This window comes from Microplitis mediator, chromosome 3 (genome assembly GCF_029852145.1).
Source record: "Microplitis mediator isolate UGA2020A chromosome 3, iyMicMedi2.1, whole genome shotgun sequence".
NCBI classification, from domain to species: domain Eukaryota; kingdom Metazoa; phylum Arthropoda; class Insecta; order Hymenoptera; family Braconidae; genus Microplitis; species Microplitis mediator.
Window position 1 is genome coordinate 2,677,678 of NC_079971.1, and position 24,133 is coordinate 2,701,810.

General features: G+C 29.8%; 1 protein-coding gene across 5 annotated transcripts in view; it reads right to left on the reverse strand.

Annotated features, from left to right (window-relative positions):
• Positions 1–240: 240 nt before the first annotated feature.
• The window catches only part of LOC130665801 (ras-related protein Rab-37), a 108,535-nt gene continuing 84,642 nt past the window's right edge, over positions 241–24,133 (reverse strand). For 3 of the 5 annotated variants that reach the window (XM_057466394.1, XM_057466393.1, XM_057466392.1), the window contains exons 2-7: positions 8,691–9,047; positions 6,927–7,037; positions 6,629–6,737; positions 5,208–5,318; positions 4,847–4,988; positions 241–3,423 (exon numbers count right to left, since the gene is read on the reverse strand). In XM_057466394.1, the coding sequence (XP_057322377.1) occupies positions 3,300–3,423; positions 4,847–4,988; positions 5,208–5,318; positions 6,629–6,737; positions 6,927–7,037; positions 8,691–8,933 (840 nt within the window). In that variant the 5' untranslated portion in view covers positions 8,934–9,047 and the 3' untranslated portion in view covers positions 241–3,299. Of the gene's footprint in view, positions 3,424–4,846; positions 4,989–5,207; positions 5,319–6,628; positions 6,738–6,926; positions 7,038–8,690; positions 9,051–24,133 lie in introns of those variants that run through there. The other 2 variants (XM_057466395.1, XM_057466396.1) reach the window with 2 other exon arrangements.

Consider the following 24,133-nt stretch of genomic DNA (forward strand, 5'->3'; position numbering starts at 1 on the left):
GACTAATTTTGTGCATGGAATTTAACTCGTCACACAAATAACCAGATGTTTCTCTGTATCTACAAGAAATTGAAATTTAGTATTCACTGGGAATCCCGTTGCATTGCCTAGTTTTTTTCGCGTACGTGACCAATTGACTTTTAGACCCAGCTTCGTTAACTAAATAGTTAATTATTAATAAATTAATAACAGAAATTTTAAATTGAAATAAAAATTTTTATTTATTTTTCAATTATAAGTATTTAAGTAAATCACAAAATTATGAGCTTGTTTATTTGATAAAAAATTAAGTTATAAATCATAATTTTTTTTTTATAATTTTCAGTTTTTTTTTTACGTAAAAATATTTTGTATTTACTTTAAATATATATTTATAATTAATAATTAACAATCATAACTTAAATAGTATTTAGGGGAGGGTGGGGCAATAAGGCCCTAAAAAAATTGACGAAGAATTTTTTTTTTTTGTTTTTCTTCTAATTACCATAAATTCGATACATTTGCGCATTTTTAGCCCTACACAGAAAAAAAGAATTTCTTGACGCAAGAAATATTTTGTATTATGAATTGAAGACAAAAATTTTTCTTGGCTCAAGAATTTTTTTTTCGTCTAAAAAATTTTTTTCTTGTTCCAAGATAATTTTATTTTACCCCAAGAAAAGTTTTGTTTTCACTTTATAATACAAAAAATTTTTTGGGTCAAGTAAAAATTTTCTTAGAACAAGAAAAAATTTTTTGCGCCAAGAAATCCTTTTTTTCTGTGTACGCATGATACCTGGGGCAAAATGGACCAGCCGAAAATTCAGAAAAAAAGATTTTTTCATATTTTTATCGTTAAATTATAAAAAAACTTATTCATTTTTCTGCTGATTCTTTGTGCCTGGGGCAAATTTGCCCACTAAAAATATTTGAAAATTTTTACAGTATTCACATTTCTTACAATTTTTACTGTAAAATTCGGTTACGAATAAAGTCCACTGCAATATAAAGAGCAATCATCAGTTTTAACTTTGAACAATTTTTTTTCTTCAATTTTTTCTGTGCACGGAAAGATTAGAACCCGGCTGGTAACTATTCTGCACCCGACAGAACGGTGCTGGAAAAAAATGCTCGGTTGTGGTGCAGTACCACACTAATTACTGTACGGAACCTGAATAAGTGATATGCGCACACGACTCAGTCAAGTTCCAATCTTACCGTGTATTTTAAATTTTATTTTATTTTTGCTAAATCCAGGTGTTTTCTACTTTATTTTGGCGGCAATTTTAAATTCAAATTCAATTGTATTGCAATAGTTGTAAAAAAATCATTACAATTAATTACATTTTTTTGCAAGAGTGGGGGAACGTTTCATTACACCTTAAAAAAATTTTTTTGAGTAACATAATAGTAGCTTATCTATCGAGTGCGATCGTGTTTAAGACGCGAGTGTGAAGATTGGTGCTTGAGCCGAAAGCGAGGGTACCAACACACGCGCGTCTTAGACTCGATTGTACTAGATAAATACATTAGTTTTTGTGACAGATATTTGAAATGTACTACATTTAGTGCCTATAATTAGCAGGTTATAATCCGCATTTATTTATTTGGTAAGATTGTTTTGAGTATTTGTTGAAAATTAGAGAGAAGTCGGTAAGTTCACGAATTAAAATGATGATAAATTTTGTCACAAGATGTCTCGTTGAGTTACTTCGATATTTTTTGGTCGTTTGCTATCGCACATGTAACCAAAAAATATTTTTTGATCCGTTGATGACGTCACTATTAGAACGATTAGGTATCTTTTTTACCAGCTGTATCTTATCTAATATTTTTAGCTGCCGGCTATAGGCGCTAAATGTCGTACATTTCAAGTGTCTGTCACAAAAACAATTTTAAAAAACCAAAAAAAAATTTTTTTTTCTCTTTTTTTAGAAGAGGGCCGTTATGCCTCAGAAAATTTTTTTTTTTAAAGTTTCAGCAAAATGTCTACACAGAAAAAAAGGATTTCTTGGCGCAAAAAATTTTTTCTTGTTCTAAGAAAATTTTTACTCGACCCAAGAAATTTTTTGTATTATAAAGTGAAAAAGAAACTTTTCTTGGGGTAAGAAAAAATTTTGTCGGAACAAGAAAAAAATTTTTTAGGCGAGAAAAAAATACTTGAGCCAAGAAAAATTTTTGTCTTCAATTCATAATACAAAATATTTCTTGCGCCAAGAAATTCTTTTTTTCTGTGTACAAAAATTAATAACCGGCTTAGGGAGGCCATTTTTCCCACCCTCCCCTACACAGAAAAAAAAAATTCTCGACTGAAGGTAAATATTCTTGATTCAAGAAAATTTTTTTGGGAACCTAAATTTTTTCAGATAAAGTAGAAATTTTCTCCGATCTAGACGAATTTTTTTTAACCAAGACAAATTCTCTTGGCTCAAGAAAATCTTGATTTTCCAAAATATTTTCTTGACTCAAGAAACTTTTTTTTCTGTGTACGTAAATAATAAGTCTGTAAAATTGTAATTATTAATTAATTAAAATTATTTACTAATTACATCTTTAAGTAAATAAATTTAACAAAATAGTGAATAACATCAGTAATAAAATGTAAATTTTTTAAATACATATTAATAATAACAATATAATTTGTATGTATATTCATATATGTGCTCATATCTTTTGTACGCTACATTATTACTTTATCTATAATTATTATTATTATTCTGATATATATCTCATGGCTGTGACAAATTGTGCACTCGTTTAAAGCTAATGAGAATAACATTGACGCAAATCGTCTACATATATCTCTTGTTTATTATTTCAATGCATGAAAAAAAAATAAGATTTTTTATAATTTCAATTCTTTGAAAATAAAAATCGCTCATGAGTTATTTCCTCTCAGTATGTTCTTCAATGCCGACAACTAAATATATGTGTTATATATTTTTATAAATTTATATCATGTATTACTAAATCCAAGAACCTGTCCTAGATTTCGTTTTATATAATTTAAATTATATGTTGAATATACATGTAGGCATCCTGCACCTTTTAAATTTAATTTCTGATATATTTTATATTTTATTTATAATTATAATTGAACTATTACTGTCGTTACAAGCCAATCAATTATAATATATATATATACGTGATCCCTCTTTTTACTATTATATATATTTATACATATACATATAATATATACGTGGCTATTTTTGACATATGAAAGAAAAAAGATCGCTGTTTATAAGCGCTACTATTATTTTGCAAATAAAAACCAGTCGTTATACAATTGTATATATATGTATATATAGAGTAACGATAATTCAGGTCGTCTGGCAATTTGAACTGAAGCAATTACTTCTTTTTTGTTGTGATTCCTGTCTTACGTAATCATGTACATTGAATTTAGTATCATCTGGATTGCCACTTTTATGTGCTTTCAATTGTCTGAAAAATAAAAAAAATTTTATTTTATAATTTTTTTATTAGTAAAAATTCTGTTTCATTTTTCATATTTTTTTTTAAGTTTTTAACTCGCGTTATTGTCAAAGACATAATTTTTTATGATTTTATTGATAAGCCTCATATTGTTCTCATCGATAAGAAATATATGAGGTTAACCTCATGTACGCCTAAATGGGACAAAAGTCGCACAAAATGAGACTAACCTCATCTCAGATTTATATGAATTTTAAATGGTGAGGACAAACTGAGGCAAACCTCAAAATCTTTCATTTGAGGTCTAAAACCGGAATTATTTTTCGACTCGGGTGTACACGGAGAAAAATGGGCTCAAGAAATGTACGAATTTTTATAATGCTGTCGACCAAACTGTAACAGGAAGTTGAGTCGCTAAAAAATTATTATGCTGCAATTCAAAAAATATAAAACATCTAAAACTTTATGACGAATTCCCGACTAGAAATTTTTATTTGAGACTTATTGGGCCCTTATTGGTTAGTCCCAGCTGGGCCCCAATAGGGAAATCCCCAAGAGATCCCACAACAATTTTTTTTATTTCCACGTTGGGATTTCCCACTTAGTTCCCACACAGAACCCAATTGCCCGTACGGAAATATACTTTTTTCGTACACAGAAAAAACAGATATCTTGAGTTAAGAAAATATTTTTGAAGACAAACGTTTTCGGGAACCAAGTCAAGATTTTCTTGAGCCAAGAGAATTTGTCTTGGTCGGAGAAGATTTCTACTTTGTCTAAGAAAATTTAGGTCTCCAAAAAAATTTTCTTGAATCAAGAATATTTACCTTCAGTCGAGAATTTTTTTTTTTCTGTGTACGGGTGGGAAATATGACAATAATTTTTTTATTTTCACGTTGGGATTTCCTACTTAGACCCCACTTAGGACGCAGTTGGGAAATACTGACCATTAATTATTTTATTTTTGTTTGGAATTTCCCGATTGGGTTCTGTTTGGGCCCTCACAAGGAACTCCCTATTGGAAATGCCCCATTGGGACTCAATGACGTCCAGATACATACACTGAGCGGTCCCAAAGTAATTTCTAGTCGGGTTGTAATGAAAATTATTTGTCTAAATTAGGAATTATAGCAAAGAATAATAAATTTTTAGAGGCTCACAATAATAATTATACCACAGCTTAATCGATATTCAAAATATCAATTTTTATTTTATGATTCCCATGTACACATTTTTTTTCATCAACTTTTATTCAGGCGGGATTTAAATTAAACTTTAATTTTTGAAATATGAATATTGATTTTAAATTCAAACGAGACAAATTAAAATTTTTATATTAATTTAATTACTTATGTATATAAATCCATTAGTGAAAAAAAAATTTTTTTAATAAAAAAAATATAATAATAATAATAATCATAATAGTAATTACTTAGCAATCGCAAGAAAGGCTAACTCGACATTGAGGCCAGTCTTGGCAGAAGTTTCCATGAATGGAACTTGATACTCATCCGCTAGACGCTTACCATCTTCTACCTTTATTACACGTTCATTACCGCAATCTGACTTATTACCTAAATAATTTTAAAATAAATTCCAATTAAATTACATTACCCTTTTAAAGGCATTAATATTAATTGTCTATAGAAATAAAGTAATTTTATAAAATATATAAAAACTGGAATGCTAAATAATTAAGTTAAATATCTCAGGGAATAAGGTATCAACTTACAGATTTAATAAATTAATGTAAGTTATATTAAATGTTATAAGTTATAAGAGAATATACTAACCGAGAAGCATTATAACTACGTCATTCTGTGCGTACTCCCGGATCTCGCCGAGCCAGGCCCTGATGTTATCAAAGCTAGTCTTGTTCGTCACGTCATAGAGCAAAAGCAATGCTGAAAAACCAGTCACTCATCTATTATGCATTCACATTTCTTCAAGAATTATCATAATACAAATTGATATTAACTATTAAACTATACATCGAAAAAAAAAGAAATATTGCAGCAACAGAACTAAGTCTTGTAGCTGCTACAAAACCAAGTCCTGTTGCAGCAACAGTTTTTTTTCCGTGTATAATAATAGAAGAAATAAAAAGGTTTGAAAATTTGAGAATTTTTTTTTTTAATTCAAAATACTATATTTTTTTGAATGGGGCAAGTTGGCTCACGGTCCAATAAAGAAATAAAATTTTATCGGTTCAAACTTTAAATTACACAGAAAAAAATATTTTTTGAAGCAAAAAATTATTACTTGCTCTCAGAAATTATTCGCTTTATAAATAAAAATAATCAATTTTTTTGAGACAAGAAAAAATTTATTGCGACAAGAAATTCTTTCACGTCTTAACACAGAAAAAAGAACTATTGCTGCAACAGGAATAAGTGCTGTAGTACGAATTTGTAGCTGTAACAGGAATAGGTCCTGTAGCATGAGTTTGTGGCTGCAACAGGACCCGCCTTGTTACATCCCGGGTCAAAAAAAATCTTAAATTTGACTTGATTTCACTTAACTTCCTTTGAAGTCGTCGATATGCCGACAACTGTATTCCACATTTTAACTTTTTAAACTTTTTTTGACTTAATCTTGACTTTTTTTAACTTTTGTGCCTTAGATTAGACTTTTTTTTGACTCAAATTGTTTAGTTTCCTTTAATTTCACTTTTTGGGGCTTAAATTATTTCATTGCTTTAAATTTGACTTATTTTGTCTTAAATCGATCCTAACTAAGCCACAAAAAGTCAAATCTAAGTCAAATGTTATGGAAATTTTATACTGACTAAAAAAATTAAGTTAGTTGAAATTTGAAGGATTTTGACTTAAATTTTAAGTCATAATTAAGATTTTTTTTCGACCCGGGCAGTTACAAGAGCAGTTCTGTTGCAGCTGTGGGTCTATTTTTGTGGCTGCATCAGGGTCTCGTAAATACTACCGGGCTTTCCTGTTGCAGCGACACTTCATTTTTTTCCGTGTAATAAAATTTTTGTTTTGAATTCATGATGCAAAATATTTTTGACACACCAATAAATTATTTTTTTTCTGCCTATAATCGCACTATCTGAGGTCAACTTGCCCCCATCTACTCTTGGAAAACTTGCGAATAAAAATTTTTAAATAATAAAAAAAAAAAAATTTCTTCTCTAATAAAAATTACACACAATTATATATTAAGTTAGTTATATATTTAATAATAATAAATATACTACCATGAGCATCTCGATAATAAGCGTGGGTCACGCTTCGAAATCTCTCCTGTCCTGCGGTATCCCATATCTGTAGTTTAATTCTCGTATCGTCCACGTTAACCACTTTGTTCTGTAATTATATCATCAAACCATCAATACCTCACGGTTATTAATGCGCGTTAAAATATTTCATTATAACCATGAGTTATAAATAATAAATAATAATTATTACATAGTAAATGACGAATTTGTGAGCAATGCATTATTACATACATACATATATTTATTTATTCAAATCAATAAATATATTATATCTTACCCTGAAATCAATTCCAACGGTACTAATGTGATTCCCAGATAGAAAACGACCATCTCGAAATTGTGTTAGTAGGCATGTTTTACCCACACCGCTATCACCCAATAGCATTATCTATATTATAATTACATAAAAAATTTAAAATTACATGCCTTGAAATTAAAAAAAAATTTTTTTGAAAGCTAGCGTTATCAGATAATTATAAAAGTTCTTGGACGTTCTTTCAAAATTTATACTAAATTTTTATGACAACTATCTGAGAGTAAAAAATTTTTTCTACAGCGTACAGCTTAATTTAAGTTACATTTCATAAAAATTTGTTTTTAAAGATCCAGCGGATTTATAACTTGCAATTATTGAAAAAATGTCACATAGTTATGAATAAGTTTAAAAAATTAAGATTGTAGGAAAAACAAAGAAGTTAATTTTTGAAGATAAATAAAAAATTTTCGACATCGCGATTATAAGTAAAAGAAGAATAGAATGCAAAAGAGGCATAAATCTTGCGGCAACTTTTAAAGCCTTTTCTGAGAAAGGATAATCGTACAAGAAGATAAGTTATATCTACTTTTATATGTCTCCAATAAAGTTTTGCTAATCCATCTCCGCTAAAGTAAGAGTTAAAAAATAAGCTCTCATAACAAATCGATTCTAATAAATAATAAATTCCTTGGCGATTTTTTAACGAATTTCAAGAATTAGTTCACTAAAATAATGACAACCCGAGTCGAAATATTAGACGTAGATTGAACGTTCTTAACGTTTTAAACGTAAATTGAACGTTTTGAACGTAAATTGAACGTTCTTAACGTTTTAAGCGTAAATTAAACGTTCTTAACGTTTTGAACGTAAATTGAACGTTCTTAACGTTTTAAACGTAAATTGAACGTTTTTAACGTTTTGAACGTAAATTGAACGTTTTGAACGTAAATTGAACGTTCTTAACGTTTTAAGCGTAAATTGAACGTTCTTAACGTTTTGAACGTAAATTGAACGTTCTTAACGTTTTAAACGTAAATTGAACGTTTTCAACGTTTTTAACGTTTTGAACGTAGATTGGAATATCATAAATTGAAAACATATTTATCATAAAACTAAAACTCATTTATACTTCCAATAAGAAAACATAAGCATATACCAAAAAATTTTTTTTAGTTTCATACTTCTATCTTTAACACTATATATGTATATCTGTTCATATATTATGATATCAAGGTGATGAAAATTGGGTATCAGGCGTTCTGAGCACCTGACAAAATATCTCCGGACAAAATATCCCCATGAAAAGAAAGCAAAAATAGTGAAAAAAGCCAAAAAAAACTGACATAAAACTGGGGATATTTTGTCCAGAGATATTTTGTCGGGGATATTTTGTCAGGTGCTCAAAACGCATGGAACCGAAAATTGTGATTACAAATATTGAAATAAATTAATTGATGTTATCATTAAACTAAAATCATAACTCATGAAATTGCCAATTTTTTATGAACCAAAATAAAAAAAAATCATTCAAATTACTTTCAAAACGTTAAAAACGTTCAATTTACGTTTAAAACGTTAAGAATGTTCAATTTACGTCTAATATTTTGACTCGGGAATACAGAGTAATTTACTGTTAAGATAAGAAATTAGAAAGAAAACATACAAGGTTACCAAAAAAAAATATAAAGGTGTAAATAAAATGATTCAGGGCCAAAAGAAAAAATAAAAAAGTAAATTGAAACGTCACGCTTAAATTAGAAAGGTATCAGGATAGTAAGCTGAGACCTTGAAGTGGAGTTCTTTCGTCGTTTCGGGTGGGGCCTGTGATGAATTGGGAGCATCGTGAGATGTCTGTCGACGCACTGGGCCTTGTGCCCCCACTCTAGCTGACGGGCCCGCTGTAGCGGCAGTGGCGGGGGTAACTGGGCCCCGTGAGGCCGAGTGGGTATCAGACGATGACCAATCGGACGAGGTCGTTGCAGAACCGCGCGTACGTGCGCCTCGATTTGAATCCTCCATCCTACTCATGGGTTCCTGCTACCAGGAGCACCAATTTGCTCTTCTTCTTCTTGGCCACTCCTCGTCGCCGCCGTTGTCGTTGTGCTTCTTTACCACTTTTGCTCGGGGTCACTCAACTCCAAGCTACTTCGTCGAGTTAAAAGCATGTCAATGTAATTGAAACAGTTTTTTTAAAAATATAAGTTAAATTACTCAGTTGTAAATATATGAAAGTTTATATTTTACTACAGATACTGTCTTTGTTACTAATTTTGAATAATTTATAATTTATAAAATTAATAAATATAAATTGTAAAAATTAACTATTGGAAAGTTGGGGAAATCGACGGTAGAATTGATTAAATCGCATGAGAATTAAACGGAAGTAATTATTAACTTGTTTTAAACTGTTGGGAAAACGAATACACACGAGGTCGGTAGAATGCAGTAATGAGTAAAAGGCTTTTGAACTAACTGAGCTCTGTAGAATAGTCTCTATGTAACTTTTAAAACAAATAATTTACTCTGTAGCTTAATAAATGTCGACTGAAGTAAATAATAAAAAAAAAAAAAAGAAATAAAATATATGAGATCAAGAGAAATCGAGGATAGGTCAATTTTTAGGACTCAAGGCGGGACTAACCCACAGATTTCGGGTCCACCCACGTGACGAAGCGAACAAGAGAAAGGAGAAAGAGAAAATGAAAAAAGATAAAATGTATTATACTGTAGCCAAATAAAAGAGTAAACAAGTTTTAATGAAGTAACGACCCGACTAGTGGCGCCCTGACCCAACGTTTTCGTACAGGACTTTGTATGTGAACGAAGGCTTTGTGCTCGGGCACTGACACCATCTTATCACGTGATTCATACCACTAAGAACGTGTGCAGTTACGTCACACACTGAAAAAAAAAAGTGAATATAAAACATCGATACTACTCTCGCATTTTTTGTTCTCTTGCTCCAAAAAATAATCTAAATATTTTTAAAAATCAAAATCTGTCAACTCAAAATTCAAAGCTTGGGCTGGAAAATTTTTATTTAATTCTTTTACTAAAATATGAAATTTTTTCCATATGACCAAATCCACAGAATTGTTGTAGGGTAGAGGTACCGATTTTGGTCACTTTAGGGCCAGTTTTGGACCCTTGAAAAACTAAAATAAAATAATTTGTAAAAGACGCGACGTAATTAATTTTAAAAACATGTACAAAGATATTTTAATCACCCTGTTGCAATAGAATTTTTATTTTATGGTCCAAAAATGGAGCAGTGGCCACAAATGGTACTTCTACCCTACACAAAGTGGTTTATTAAATTAATATAATTCGAAGCAAAGTTTAAATTAGCTTTTGGTTTGGTAAGTAAAGTTATTTCGAGAACAAAAGAACTGAACACTTGAAGAACCCATACTAGACCGAATTTTGAGTGGCAAGTAAACTAAACGTTAATTACTAACGTGTGTCCGCCATTATGAAAATTAATCACGCCCTTTGAGAGTCCGCTATTGGTCGTTATACACGCATCAAAGTTAGGTCATTAACAATACCAGCAATACCATATATAGATATACATGAATATAAAGATATATACATATACATAACCGGACCGGGTGATGGGGACTCGTCGCTAATGGGTGATGGGATCCGACAATGAAAGGATAGTATAGACCATATGTGCTTCACCGAATATTGCCTTGAAACGTACGACGTATATGGATTACTCAAGTCCCTCTGAATCTCGTTTCACTGCTTACATATATTATATTATATATATGGCTGCACAGTCTTTAGATTGTATCTACAATATATACATATATACTCGTGTAAGTGCGATCGTGATATATGAACTGATAATTAACATACTAATTAACGCCTTGATTGTCTCGCAAAGTTGCCAACAATGTCTATATATATATATGACTAGTTTGTAGCCGTGACAATCTATTTGTAGGGAATATTCCCACTACGTCCTCTATTCTATTCTACTAGAGTGTACCTTTAACGGCAACATGGACTGTTATTCACATGTTCTCAGTTGTTTGTTACATATGTTACTAAGTTGCTGCGTCATGAATACAAACCACGAGCCCAAACTATTGTTAAATTAATATTGTAGACACATATTTTATTATTCTCAGAAACTAAATATAACAAATTTTCCATAATCATTATTATTAATTTTTAATATTTATGCACTGAGAAAAAAAATACTTTAATTAAGAAATTTTACTTGATACAAGAACGTATATTCTTGAAAATTATCTGGAATATATAATTTTGGCTCAAGGATTCGTTGAATTGATGGAAATAATTTTTACTTAATTGATCGAGTAAAGCTATTCTTTTGCTTACCCATAAAATAATAAGTAGTAGTAACAAATGCATACACAGAAAAAAAGGATTTCTTGGCACAAGAATTTTTTACTCGCCCCAAGAAAATTTTTTCCCAGCCCAAGAAATTTTTTGCATTATGAATTGAAAACAGAAATTTTCTTACGGCGAGAATGGATTTTCTCAGAGCAAGAAAAAACTTTTTGAGTCAATAAATTTTTTCTCGTCCCAAGAAAATTTTTGTGTTCAATTTATAATACAAAAAAATTCTTGCGCCCAGAAATTCTTTTTTTCTGTGTATGATTACAAGAATAAATACTGATGCTCTTTTCTCAAAAAATTAATAATTGATAATAATAACAGAAATAGTTGTAGAAAGGAGGCGAAAAAAAATTTTCGATCGTAAAGCACTCTCTAATGCTTCGCATTATGAGTCGTGCAATAAAATAAATATTTTTAAGGGATTTCTTGAACCAAGAAATTCTTGTTTGGACAATAGTATTTTTTTCTCAGTAAGGTAAAAGAACTACACGGAAAGAAATTTTCTTTAAAAATTACCGTTAAATTCACTGTAATCGTGGGACATAATGCGACGCTTTTATTTATTACCATTTTTGAAATAAAAATTACGAAAAAATTTATTTATTTTGTGGTAGACTTCATAAAATTTACAGTAGACTACGGTAAAATTTGTTGAAAAAAAGTTAAAAATTATTAGGTCGTGTCATTCGCCCCACACAGTGAATTTAATGGTAATTTTTAAAGAAAATTTCTTTCCGTGTACCAAATAAAATATCAGCGTAGCAACAGAACAATTATTTACCAAGTTATAAACAATCAAAGTTGGTGCTTGAATTTATACTCCTCAAAAATCACGTTTTTTAAAAATTTTGTAGGTTCATGAAATTTTGGATAGGAGTAGAAGAAACTTTAATCTAACGATCTATATGTTTTACGTTCTAATGCTCTCTTAAAATGAATCAGTGAAAAGTACTGCAAATTAGAGAAAATTCACTGATTTGCAGCACTTTTCACTGATTCATTTTAAAAGAGTGTGATTTTTTTAAACACAAGTTATTCATGTTTGAAATTTAGGGTCAATACTTTATGACCATGTAGTACCCGATGACTTCATGTATTTGTATATCTACATTTAGTCAAATTTAGTAAATATAGACATACAAATACATGCGAGTACCCGAGACCCACTCTTACCTTACACGGAAAAAAAATTGTAGTTGCTACAACAGCAGCTGTAGTTGAGGTTACTACAAGTTGGAGTAAAGAAATGCCAACTCAAATTTAAAATAACCTCAACCACACGTGTAGTAACGCAAATTAAAATCATCAATGTTTACTACAATACTTAATTATCAGTATTATTCATGTAGTAACCTTTACTACACATTAAAGTGCTCGATACTATAATTTATTACTACAATATTGTGGTTAGAAGAAGCACATTTTTTTGTCTATGATTTTAAGTTATTTTTATTTTTCTATTAAAAAACATTTTTTTTTTTCATAATTATTAAAATTATTATTTTACACTCAGAGTAACTATGACATGCAGTTCATAGATTAACTTGATTTAGATCAGTACGATCTAAATCAGTTGATGTTAACCTCCGCAATGTTATTTAATCATCATCGTGTAAGAAAATAAATAATAGTAAAATTTTTACCCGCCGTGGGATTCGAACCCACGACTCTGCGTATCGCGGCGGTTACGAAGCTGACGCTCCGGCCACTACGCCAACGAAGACTTCTGGATGTAGCAACAAATATGAACACATAGATTTAGTGTTATGTATTGCGTATTTTATTAATTCGATAATTAATTTTTTTTTTTTTTCGAAAAAGAAAAAAAATTTTGATATATACATGAAGTAAATAATTTGTAATGCAATTATAAAAGCTTGACTGAGTTTTAAAGTTAATTATTGTATTTATTAGTCAAAATATCTGTCACTACAACAAATCGATCATTCATTGGTTAGTTTACCCTAATAAACTATAATTTCTAAAAGTTTTCCAACGTTGAGAGAAGCAGATGCTTTGTTAAATTTTGATTGTATGAAAGCTCTATATAATATAGCTAGAGTTTACATTGAAAGTACTGACGAGCTTTTGCTGTCAGATAAATTAATTTTATAACGGTGACCCTTTTTCGGTGTGTATTTGCAACGAAGTTTTAAACAAAATATTAAAACGTTGAAATTTCCTTCATATACCCGCATGGAAAAGCTATATATTGTTAAAAGTATATAAAAAAATATATGGTGAATATGTGATGAATATATAGCGGTAAAAATATCTATATTGAAAAATATATGTTTTTTACATATATTGGATTATATATTTATCACAATATATTTACTTGTATATAATGTTTTGTATTTTTCTATATATATTATCTCATATAATTATCAATATATTCTTGTCATATATGGATGGTATATATATAATTTATAAGTATAATATAATAAACTTGATATATATACCCATATATTTTGACTCATATAATTAGTGGTATATGGTCTCTATATAATTGATTATATATGAAAGAATTTATATGATTAAATATATGGTTCGCGGTATATTGGAATTATATTTTTCCAGTATATTAAAACTTATATTTTTGCAATATATTGAAATTTTATTTTTTCAATATACTTTTTCAATTTCTACACAATTCCACAAAAAAAAGTCAAATTTATTATTTTTTCTCCTTCTTTTCATTGACCTTATTATTACTGGCAATAACCTAAGAAAAGTAAAAAAAGTGCCATATATTTTACAATATATTGGAAACCATATATTTTGCAATATATTGAAAAACATATATAAAAAATATAAAAAATACTATATATTAATTAATATACTACTTTCAATATAATATATCAATATAAAAAAGATAGATTAAAATATATATGTAAAACATACATAAAAAGTCATATATTGATAAATACATTGATAATATATTCTAGCAATATATATTTTTTTCAATATATTATCATATGTTAATACGGCAAAAATATAAATATTATTTTATGTATTGTACAATATATCACATTATAATATTCATATATTCTATCATATATGTTTTCACATATAAAGTTTTTGCATGCGGGTATAGACTACTTCTCTTTTTATTTAATAATGTCTCAGGGTATATCGAAAAATAATTTTTGATTTTTGGAAATTAAAATGTGAACAAAATATTCCGTGACTTAATAGGAAGTTTTTTCGATGATAGGAAAAATCCCAACACTATTAATTAGACTATCGGCATAAATAAATCTTCGACATTTTAATTATTTTTTTTTTATATTAATTCTTAAACAATATATATATCATATAATATATGTTACAGTACTCTTTTTTCGTAAATAAATATGCAGAAATTTATAACAGCTGATACTCAAATTATAATTACGGGATCCACAAGTGGTCAATATATTAAAAGTAATTAACGCGTCTCTGTATAATTCATTACAGAGAATTATACTAAAAACTTAATAGATAAAATGGTGTATACATAACGCTATAGCATTTAAACAGGCCTTTAAAAACTGTATAGCGGGATAATTAATATAATTCTTCAAGTTGTGAGTCTATGGCCGCGACGCATTCATGGATAATAAATCTTTTTTTTATAACACGATTACTTTATTAGCACACGACTGATAACTGTGCTGTACATAGTAACCAGTCGTGTGTAAACTTATTCGTGATAAACACATATTTCGCGCAATATTGGACGCTTCGCGCGAGGGGAGAAGCGCGCTCTCGCCGAAATGTATTTAATCCCAATAGAACGAGTTCTACTAAACTTGTGATTAAAATCATAAAATCAATTTTACATCCAATAAAGTTTATTTTATATTCAAAAATTAATATCCGTTTTATAAATGTCATCTAAACAAATATGTTTTTATTTTTTTTTCATTTAAATTTTTAGAAATAAAACCATCATATTTTATAAATAGATACTTCCATAGGGAAAAATGGGACACCAGTTTTAAAAAAAAAATTGTTTTTCTATTTACACAGAAAAAAAAGATTTCTTGGCGCAAAAACTTTTACTCGCCTCAAGAAAATTTTTACTTACCCTAATAAATTTTTTATCCTAAAAAAATTCAGTAAAATCTTCGTAATGTTAACACTCCTGTCCAGGACCATTCCGTAATGTTAACAAATCCTGCCGTACCCACCATACTAATACTCGTGTCTTATGTGCGCAGGTCTGCGCAGTCAAAATGCGTGATATACAAAAAAAAATTATTTTTAGGTTAGGATTTAATCGTATCGGTGAAAATGAGAAAATTTGAATTACCCGCCATTAAGGTTTTTTTCGATTGGTTGCGCAAAAAAACGTAATGGGAGACAGGATTGTTAAGATTAGGGAGAGAATTTTGTTAAATTGAGAGAGAGTGTAACATTACGGAGAGTAACATTAGGGAGATTCTACTATTTTGGTTTTCATTTAAAAAAAATCATTTTTTTCTGTGTAAAAATACTTAGTTGCGGCTTGTAGGAAATAATGGGATAAGTTGCTCATGCGGGGACTTGAAATTTTTAGTGAAGTAACTTTTCTAAAATAATTTTGTTTAAAACATGAAGAAATTGATTTTTAAGCCTAATGGCCCGAGTCGAAAAAAAATCTTAATTATGACTTAAAATTTAAGTCAAAATCCTTCAAATTTCAACTAACTTAATTTTTTTAGTCAGTGTAAAATTTCTATAACGTTTGACTTAGATTTGACTTTTTGTGGCTTAGTTAGGATCGATTTAAGACAAAATAAGTCAAATTTAAGGCAATGAAATAATTAAAGCCAAAAACGTTAAATTTAAGGAAACTTAACAACGTAAGTCAAAAAAAGTCTAATCTAAGGCACAAAAGTTAAAAAAAGTCAAGATTAAGTCAAAAAAAGTTTAAAAAGTTAAAATGTGGAATACAGTTGTCGGCATATCGACGACTTCAAAGGAAATTAAGTTGAATCAAGTCAAATTTAAGATTTTTTTTTGACCCGGGGGGCTACTATTGAAAAAGTGTTGTGTTACAATCATGGTCCATTTTACCTCAGAAGCAGAATTTTCCAGCTGTTGGTTCAATAGTTAAAATAGTAAATAAATTATTATTTTAACTACACGTTATAACGTTTAAGTTGATACTTAAAATTATTTTTTCGCGAAAATTGTCAAGTGGCCCCGTTTTTCAGGCGGATTGACTTGCCCCAATTTTTTTTCCGGACTGTAAATTTTTTTATCTCAGTTCCTTCTATAGAAAAGTTTATTTCAGATATAATTATGCGAGTGATTGCATCATGACAGAGATCAGACAAAGTTTCCGGTCATACAGACGAATCCGGGGAATTAGAGCTGACAACTTTTAACGAGTTCGAAAAAAAATTATAGTTCGAAAAATTTTAATAATGACGCGCTAATAATTTTATTTTGGCTCAGCTCTTTTCTTACGAAAAAAAAGAGTTGATAATAATAATAGTATTTAAATGAGTTTTTCACATCAAAAGCATCCGGAAATACGATATTTTATTTTTTTTTAATATCCACTCATATGAGATTGAAGAATTCATTATTATTATAAAATAATAATAAAAGTTCAGAGCTTCGTCATCACAAAATGTGAGATTTCAAATTATCGGATCGCTAATAATGACCCGCGTGTTTTATCATATGTTTACCCTGACCTCAGAGAGAGAGAGAGAGAGAGCCTTGAGGCAACGTGCCAACGAGAAAATAACAGAGGCGTTTATTATCATATGACATGTATACAAATAAAAGCAAAAGAGGGTAGCGAATTGTACGAGTCATTTTGTGTGACTTTATTCTCTTTCTTTAACTATACGAGGCTTTCTGTATCCGATAAAACAGTTTTTTCCGTTTTCGCGGGTACACTTTTTCGTTTAAGAATTTAAATCACACACTTCAACATACATTTTCTCTACGGCTTTTATGGAATAAAAACTGGCAGAGTCGATTTTTTTTTTTTTTGAGACTTCATTTATAATTTACGCTTATTAAATATTTACTCTCAAACTTTTTTATTAATAAATCGATTATTTTTTTCTCACTATGCAATGAAGCTTTGAGAACAAGCTAACGGGAGTGGGTGGGAGAGGGGGGGGTCCTAATGAACGCCCCCAAAATTAACCCCCTGTTAATTTACTAATGCACCTAAAAAAGAGTGTAGGTGAATTTACCACAATCGGGGATACGTATACTACACTGACTAGTCATATATAGGATCACTACACATTTAGTAATGACTACTAGCCTATTGTGGTACACAAACTGTAGTAACATCTACTACTGTCGTTGGTTAAAACAACTCCTTGGTAAATGACAGCTGTGGTTCTTACTACTCCACATCATAGTTTATAATTTTTTATCCTTAATGTATTTATTAAATATATATTAAATGATATTTATTATTTTTCATGGTATTTAAAAAGTTTTAAAAATTTTTAAATTTATATCATATTGTTCGCACAAAGAGTTTTTAAATATATTAAAATGGATTTGTAAATAATTAATTCGAAATGTCACACGCACTAAATTTTTAAAGTACATTTTTTTTTCTATACGTCATGATATTTATTTTTCATTTTGAATTATCTTTATGGCAAATTAATTCTTGTATTACTAACACAGTTTCATTGAATATTCAATTTTTGTTGATATAAAATACAAGCGCGTAATTTTAAAGGTTATAATTGACACATTTAAAGATGTAGTAATTATAACTACAACTGTGGAGCTAGTACAACCACACAGTGGGGTAAAAAAGTTGAAGGTGGCGCTGTCGTTTTCGTTTGTCAGTCATTTTACTCCACATTGGAGTAGATTGTAAAAATTATGTGATATTGTGTACTCCAAAAATAGTAATACCAACAAATTCTTATAAAATTGTGTTATTTTCTAGCAAATGTGAAAAATACATTTTCTTAAGTTTTTCCACTATTTTTCATTATATGTAGTAGTTTAGTCCTAAGAGCGGCAACTTATTCATTAGTAAGGCTCTGTCAACGTACTTTTGCAATAGATTACTACTCATACTAATACGAGCTGGCGTAAAAATGTGTTGTTGTTTTCAGTTCAACACCATACTGGTATATGAAGGCGGATACACGGAAAGAAAATTATGGGAAGTTTTCCTATGCATTATGGGAATGGTTCCCATAATGGTATGGGAATAGTACCTATACTACTATAGGAATGGTTCCCATATATTATGGGAACCATTCCCATAATAGTATGAGAATAGTTCCCATACCATTATGGGAATGGTTCCCATAATGATATGGGAATGGTTCCCATAATGATATGGGAATGGTTCCTATATTGGTATAGGAACTATTCCTATAATATTATGGGAACTATTCCCATAATGTTATGGGAACCATCCCTATAATATCATAAAATTTTTTTTTTGCTCAACAGTGTAGAAATTTCCCAAAATTTGAATTTTCTTGAATGTTTTGTGCTGACAAAAAATTCTTGTTAAAAATTTTAATGTTTTTTTGCCAAATACGATTTTTTTTTTCAATGTTTGAATTTTTGTTTTTATGTTTAATAATATTTCTGTGTATTGTAGAAGTGATTACCACACTTCTTTAAATTAATTTTTTCATGATAATATGGGAACCATTCCCATAATATTATAGGAATGGTTCCTATAATAGTATGGGAACTATTCCCATAATATTATAGGAATGATTCCCATAATGCTATAGGAACCATTCCAATTGCATTATGGGAATCATTCCCATAATATTATGGGAATAGTTCCCATACTATTATAGGAACCATTCCCATAATATTATGGGAATGGTTCCTATAATTTATGGGAATGGTTCCTATAATTTATGGGAATGGTTCCTATAAATTATAGGAACCATTCCCATAAATTATAGGAATGATTCCCATAATATTATAGAAAGTATTCCTATAAATTATAGGAACCATTCCTATAATTATAGGAACCATTCCTATAGTGTTATGGGTATTATTCCCATAATTATAGGAACTATTCTTATAATTATAGGAAACATTCCTATAATTATAGGAACCGCTCCCATAATTTATGGTCGTAATTCCTATGATGGTATAGGAAAAAATTTCACAAAATTATGGGAACCGCTGCCATAATTTTCTTTCCGTGTACCTTCCAAGGTACCATCACAAAAATTTTATGCCAAACACTTGTACTTTGTGTAATTTTCTAACAACCAAAAAAAAAGATCCACAAGATGAGTTTTCCATACTACATTAAGTAGTTACTGAGCCTACAAATTTTCGCCCCAGTCGAATAGTAAATAGAACTACTACAATAGAGATTAATCTTATTCAGTGTCATCTATGCTACTTCATTTGTCGATACGATGACCACAAAGATTACTTCAATTATTACTAGTTTGTGGTAAATTTAACTCCAGTATTTTTTTACGTGTGAGATCAATTATTCCCGATATAAACTCATGAAAAATTATGTGATAATAACAATAAATTATTATGAATCACTAGAAAAAATAGTATGTAAATTCTGCAGAAAAATTGAAAAGATTTGAATATTTTTTGTTTATGTTCACAAAACAAATATTTTCCGTGTATTTATATTTCGCTCTTTCTCGACTCAAAAAAACATATATAAATGTATATGTCAATTTATTTCTACACTGTTTGACTGAGGACTCAGAGTAAAATCTACACCCTTTTTTTACAGCATGTAAAATAAAGTTATAATATCCATGATAGATTTTTTTAAACATTTTTTTTTCTCTTTAATCTCTTATGATGCGAGAAACGTTCCACCCTCTATAAATAAATGATAAAGGGAGATATCCACCCTTAGGGGATTATATATATATAGACAAGGAGGGTTTATTTATCAAATATAGTATATATATTATACAAAAATACTAATATCGAAAACTGCACAGACTTAGAGCTCTTGAAAATGTTACGTAAAAAAATTTTCCAGCTTTTTATTATTAAAAAATACACTTGTAAATATTTTTTTTTCCATAAATGTAAATACCCGTAATTATTTATAAACATTCCATCCATTCGTAAATATAAATGTATATATATCATATATATTTTCATCGTTATTTCGTTATTGAATGTAATATCCGAGTGTTTGTTTCGTTATTTTATTCTCTCATGTTTGAAAATGCTCTAATAAATTAGCGTTTATCAAAAAAAAAATTATTTTCTTTATAAAAATATTTTGGAAAACAAGCAATTTCGGGAACCAAGTCAAGATTTTATTGAGCCAAGAGAATTTATCCGAGAAAATTGAGATTTTCAAAAGAATTTTCTCAAATTAAGAATATTAACCTCAGTAGAAATTTTTTTTTCTTATGTATTACAACGATTTATAATTAAGAAATATAATGAAGTATAGTAGACTACGTTCAAAGATACACGGGAAAAAAAGAACTGTTGCTGCAACTGGAATAGGCCCTGTAGCATGAATTTGTTGCACACGGTAAGAAATGCATGGCGTTCAACACCATGCTGGTATGGTCTCAAGACAGATACTTAAATAGTATGTGAAATATTCCAAGACAGTATTGTAACTGTCCCAGAACCCTAGTAGAAATAATCGAGTTTTCACTCAATATAAACCAGTAACTGGCCAGTGATATCGAGTAAAAACTCGAAATCGCGCCACCTACAACTAAGTCATAAACATTGGTCACACCGACACTATACCTTTACTAGTGTGTGTGTCTGTTTATTTTTTTCTGTTAACCTGTACGCGTCGTTGTTTTAAAAAATATTAAAAAACAGTGTGAATTAATTAAAATTTGTGTATGTTAACGTGGAAATATTTTACAAAATATATTACAAAATGGATGCGGTAAAAAAAGTTGACACTATAAGTGAATTGCGACTGCGGGCGATAAAATCAAATAATTACTTTATTGTCAGATTTATTGTTGTTATTCTATTAATCTAATGATGCTATTTATTTCATAATATAAATAAATATAAATTAAACGTTTATGTCATATCGTTTATTTAACATTATTTTTATTTTATTTGACAATTTTTTGTAACCCTTGATAACCTCAATATTCAAAATTAATAGTTTCACTGAAGCCGCCATGTTTTGCTCGATCTCTAGTAAAACGGGCCAGTTACTTGACAGAAACTCGATATTACACTTGCCAGTTACTGGTTTAAGTCTAGTTAAACTGGCTAGTTACTGGCTAAAAACTCGATATCATTTCTACTAGGGAAGTATGGCGTTATTTACTATACTGTATAGTACTGGAGCTATTGTATTGCTCACACGTATGCATACCAGGCACGGCGAAACAGCATGGCCCTGAGACCCATACTACAATGCCGAGGGCACAATGCTACTAGTTTTTCCCGCCATAATTTCTGGCATGTCAATCAATGTATACTATCGTATTACCACCAGAACTATATAGATGTCGTAAGACTAGGCTTATCTGCCAGAAGCATTGTGGATACGGCAATGCAGTAAGGGCTCGACGGCCATACTGACATTGCGGCGTCCGCGACAACTATTGCCAATGTTACTATTCCCGCAATGGTTGAATCATCTATGCATACAATTTTATAACCTATAAAAATCTTCGATACCATACAGTATGGCGTTCACTCCCATACTGGCATAGTGATATCCGCAAAATATTTCTTACCGTGTAGCAACAGGAAAAATCTGAAACAGCTACAGGATCCGCCTTGTTACAGCTAAAAGATCAGTCCTGTTGCAGCCACAGGCATATTCCTGTTGGAGCTATAGGGCTAGTCCTGTAGCTGTCTTAGAACTGTCTTGTAGCTGCTACAGGGTCATGTCCTGCTGCAGCGACAGTTATTTTTTTCCGTGTTTCTAATTTGTTAACGTCATCAATAAATTTGGTCTTCTCGATAATATCCGCGATACAGTTCATTGTAAAATTATGTTTGCATCGTTTTAAGAAAATAATTAATAATAAAAATGTAATTTGAATAAAGTTTTAATTCGAATGTTAATTCAACGATATCAATTTTACTTCGACAAAAAAAAATTTTACGGGTTAATTAATAATTGTAACTTAATTTGATTTAATAAATTAATTTAATTGTCGTATAAAAAAATTTATATATATACATAGATTTTTTTTTTAAATATTTATTTTGGCACTGACGGTACGAAGCCTTATTTGTTTAGGGTTAAGAGGTTGAAAATAAGACGTATCTTAAGCTTGAAATATGTTTATATTCAAAACAAGAGCGAGCGTAAGATATTATTTATTCTGTTATTTTATTTAGAAAAAATAATATTTTAGTTTCAATTCTTAATTATTTATAAATTTACAAAGGTGAATGTTAACATAATTTTTTTATAGATATTTCGATAATAATAAATAAAAACGTTATTTAAAATCATTCATAAAAAATCTCTTAAATTTTATAAAAATCCTTTCGAACAGACATCTTTCTTTGGAACGTAAATCGCGTTTTATATGATCTGTTGGACAAATTGAATTTACTTGGCTCTAGCTTTTGAATTCAAATTTATCATTTGTCTACGAACATTCAACATACATACATAATTTTTTTTTTTAAATAAAACAATTTTTCTGTGAGTATGAACAGATATTTTTTTTTAATTAAATAAATTGTTACACAAAAAATATATACAAATATGTATTTTTACGTATATACACAATAAGGTATTTATATTTTATATTATTTATATCATTGATTTTTTACGATTTATTTTTAACATTAATAACCTGTTCGAGTATTTATTGAGGAAGTTTAAAAATATAATTAAATTCTCCGGGAAAAAAATCATCAGACCTGATCATGCATGATCATGCGTTAATCTCATGCATGATTATGCCTGAATATTTGACAGCCATGCGTGACCATGCTCGGTCAGGCATGATTATGCTTTCTCATGCATGATCACGTATGCTCATGGCTGACAAATGTTCAGGCATGATCATGCTCGAGCAAGCATAATCATGTCTGACCAAGCATGATCAGTCATGATGAAGCACGATCCGTCGAATTATCGAAAAAAAACGAATCATGTGTGACTATTCTTTCCTCGTCTTGCATGACCATGCACAGTTGAACATGGATTTGCATGGACATGCATCCCTTTGCTTGAATCATGCAAATTCAGGCATGATCACTCATGAATAAGATTGGTCATGCATGATATTGTATGAATCATGCATGACTATTCTTGCCTTGTCATGCATGGTCATGCATGATTGAACATGTCTTTGCATGATCGTGTGTGCCTTTGCATGAGTCGTGCAAAGTTATGCCTGGAACATGCACGATCATACCTGAATCATGTATGAATCATGCATGACTATTCTTGCCTTGTCATACATGGTCATGCATGATTGAACATGTCTTTGCATGATCGTGTGTGCCTTTGCATGGGTCGTGCAAAGTTATGCCTGGAACATGCACGATCATACCTGAATCTTGTATGAATCATGCACGATCATGCATGATCGAGCATGATCAGGTCTGATGATTTTTTCCCGGGTTCCTCTATATTCTTGAAAGTCAATAATGGTTATTTATAAAATATTTTTATTTGCAATGAAATAAAGATGATACTACACAGAAAAAAATTTTTCGTATTTGTGTGAAGAAAAAATTTTGTGTTAAATATCTAACATTTATGTGTGTTAATTTAACATACTAGCGCGCCGGGAACCATTTTGTTGTTTGACAGTCAAACAAAAAAAATCATCCATTGTATTATTCAAATTCACAAAATCCATTATTTCCTAAGCGGTCCCGTTTTCCCGCCTTTTCTATATAGATGATTTGTTTTTGCCTCAAAAACAACAAGAAAATTTGAGGCTGGCTTGCAG